This window comes from Leptosomus discolor, chromosome 1 (assembly GCF_034619465.1).
Source record: "Leptosomus discolor isolate bLepDis1 chromosome 1, bLepDis1.hap2, whole genome shotgun sequence".
In the NCBI taxonomy this organism is placed as follows: domain Eukaryota; kingdom Metazoa; phylum Chordata; class Aves; order Leptosomiformes; family Leptosomidae; genus Leptosomus; species Leptosomus discolor.
In genome coordinates, this window is record NC_141391.1 from 32,141,152 (window position 1) to 32,144,659 (window position 3,508).

The 3,508-nt window shown below is 43.3% G+C and overlaps 1 protein-coding gene across 1 annotated transcript; it reads right to left on the reverse strand.

Moving 5' to 3' along the window:
- Nucleotides 1-256: 256 nt before the first annotated feature.
- CBY2 (chibby family member 2) lies at nt 257-1,240 on the reverse strand. The gene is given in 1 exon segment (XM_009953606.2): nt 257-1,240. A coding segment is annotated over 1 exon segment (984 nt).
- Nucleotides 1,241-3,508: the final 2,268 nt, after the last annotated feature.

Here is a 3,508-nt window from a genome sequence, read left to right on the forward strand (position 1 = left end):
TGAAAATTTAGGCCTTATTACGAGAAACTTTGAAAAAAAAAATGCTGAAAAACATTTTTCCTGGCACTAAGCAAATTCACAACAATCACTCACACTGTGTGATCAGAAAGTAATATATATCTAAGTAATGTAAGAAAGTTTAAGAGTAACACAATGCTCCCCAGATTCTTCAGCTCTACTGGGATTTTATTACGTTCCCCAAAACAAGGAGAGGAACTTTCCAGGAAATTAAACTAGCAGGTCTTAGCACCAAGCTTCACATCTCTCCAAGCTGATGCTCAGTTGCCAGCTTCTGTCCTGGTTCTTCATACATTGGGGACGTTATGGCAATTAGCTCCTTTTCCAACATTTCCATTTGAGCCCTAATGTCTGACACAGTGTTTTTCACAGCATTCAGCTGCAGCTTCAGTGTATTGTAATCTTCTTGGAAGGATCTGTTCACATCACAGAGAATGTGACAGTCCTGTTTCTTCCCAAGGAGCCGGTTCACTTTCAGGAAGATGTGGAGGAGTTCGTCTAAGTCCTGGAGAGCCTGGAGGATTTCATACTCACCCTGTGTGTTTAGGGCAGACTTGATCTTATTCTGGGCTGGAGTGGTGCTCTTCTTTATAGCTTTATGTCCCTGCTGGGGGCCTGGGCCAAGGTTACCTCCTTCCACAGCTGTGATGGTGTCAGTGTCCTTCTGAAGATCTGAGCTGGCATCTTCGCTCTCTTCACAGACTGTGATGGCTTTTTGGTCTTTCCAGATGATGGGGAGTGTTTTATCCTGCTGCTGGAAATCCTCTAAGACTCTATTGTTTTCCTGGACCGCCTGGAGATCTTTGTTGCCTCGGCTGACCTGAAAGCCTATGTTCCTCTCTTGGAAGAATGGGAACAGCTTGTTTTCCTTCTGGAGGCTTTGCTGAATGGCATCAGTATAAATAACCCAGAGAGCTTCACTCTGTGACTGGAGACATTGTAGAGCCTTATTTTCTTCCCAGAGCATCCTGTTTTCAATCCGAAGGACTTGGTTTTCCTCTCAAAGCGCTCTGTTCTCCTCCAGGATGCTCCACTCGCTCTGTGCCTTCTTGCTAAAGACTTTCTGGTGGGGAGCAAAGGGTGGCTGGCAGCAGATCTCATTTACCCATTCACCATCAATAAATACAAACATCTCATCCCCCAGTTTCATCCATGGGGCATTATAGTCCATCTCAGCCTCTGTACACTGCATGCTCTGGTTCCTCAGATCGAAAGCAAACATGGCCTTTCTTTAGGAAATTGAAGAGGACTGTGTAAAGGACTTCTTCCAGGAGTTCTGCAAGAGGCCACTGTCCACTGGCAAGGAGTAGGTGACACAGCGGAGCTGCACAAGCTTGATCAGGACTGAAAGAACAGGGAAGACATGTACAGTTACTGCCCAAATTCAAGGTCAGAATTAAAGTACATTGGATGACAAAGAACAAGCAAATTAGTCAGTTCCCAAAGTCGACCATGTTGCCCCTTTGGCTCTGAAAGGTAAGAAATACACCAGAAACATAGTTTATAGAAGCTGAGAAAATTGGCACTGGTAGGTAAAGCAGCTGTATGGCAGCACCACAAGCTTTGGTATAAAAACCTGGACTCTCCTTTTACCTCCCTACTTCATTTTTACAGACATGTAAGGGAGTAGAATGTAAGAATATCTTGTGCCTCAGAATAACCTGTTCCCAAATGACTGACAGAAAAATTAATTAAAATTATTATGGGGCTGAACACAACTTTCCAAAATAAAACATTTTTAAAGGATCACAGTAAAAAACTGGCTTCGAGAGCAGCTTTTTCTTGTTGATGCTCAGTAGCCTGTGTTAACAGGACACCACACAAATGCAGTGGCAGCTGTGCGTTTTGATCTTGAAATCCACAGAAGAGCACAGGAAGAGCACCAAGTGATACAATATGCACAAATAATTAAAACTCCAAAGCACAGCCCTGGGACATCATGACTAGGAGAGGTCTGTTGCTCTTTGCATGTTTTTCTGAAAAGTTCCCATCACCAGGGTCCAAAAACTGTCACAACCCAGAGATGATTCTCCATCTTTCCTTCTCATTTCTCCCATTACTATTTTCTTCCTACCCTTTGATAGATCCACTATTTTTCTTGCTTTCTAGCCTTCCAATAGTGATTGCTCATCTCTTTCCTACAGTCCGTCTGCCTCTTTTTCACATTATCACAAAACCTATCCCCTTAAAATCCATACTGCAGGGCTGTACCTCCAGTACTTCTCATTTCAGTCACAGAAACCTCAGATTTATCTGCTCAACCCTCTTCCCTCCTTCCCTCCACCTGAGATGTTGCAGCTTAAATTGCCTTCTAGTCATCAAACCTGGGCAAATGAAGGATTTTAGTCTTTTTTACATGGAAAAAAAAATGTTTTGTACCAAAGAAAATCTTATTTTCTGCAGTTCTTACCAAAAATTGTATTTATGTCATTTTCATGATTAAGTCACTTGAACTGAGACTGAACTATTTTTTATAACCAAATAGTTGGAATTCTTAGAGTTTCTGTGTAGAGTTTCTAACAGCACAAATGTGCCTTTGCCTAGTTAAAAAAGAAAAATAAAGGAGATTCGTTGTCAAATTTCACCCAGGTCTACCCATCTCCCCCGCTGAGGTCCCCCAGCTGCCCTTCTGTCCCTTGGGAAACCCAGTTCTGCCTTTCCGTCGGTGAGAAGAATTTTACCTTCATGAATTTTGCCTTCATGTCTCTGCCCTGAGCATTAGGCACGGGGTGAGCTCTGTCATCACATTGTGCACCCCCGTCCTAGTTTTGCCCTCTCCTTTCCAAAATCTGCTGCTCCCCCCTTTCTCCACTACCTCCACTACACAGCACTGTGTCTCTGGGCTCCTCCAGGTTACTTCTGACACGGAACATCCATAAGTGCTTCCTTCACCCCCTTCCCAAGCTTGTCCAAAAGCTCAGAGAATTTAAAATCCAAAATCCCTTAATGCAGGAGAGGGCAATGGCAATATAGGTCTGTTTGCAGTAACACTTGATTTTATTGCAATAGGGTCTCCATCTGACTTTCAATGTTATCTTCCACATCACCAGCTGGTTTATCTTACATCAGACTTGTGTTTTCATAATATCATTCCTCTGTTAAAAGGGATTTCCCCCAAAACTCCCAGTTTTGGAGGTTTTTGTTTCCACTTATGCCATGTTCAGAGCCATACATCACTCCTTCTCTTGCATCCTCTCCCCCACAGCCTTCCCAACCCATCCTGTTCCCTCAGGGTGCCCAGTCCGATTGTTTCCACTAGCAGCCACAAAATGGGGAGATAAATCAGCCACAGGGGGAATGGACCCCTAATCATCCAGAGGAGAAGCAGAAAACATCCAGTATCATAAGCCCAGACCCACCTGCCACTGCGCATTGTGGGCAAGCAGCTAGAGTTGTTAAAGTCATTTATATTTAAAGTGTTTAGATGGTATGTTTTCAGGATAAACAGAAATGTATAATATATAAGGCATTGAAGGACATTATCATGGGA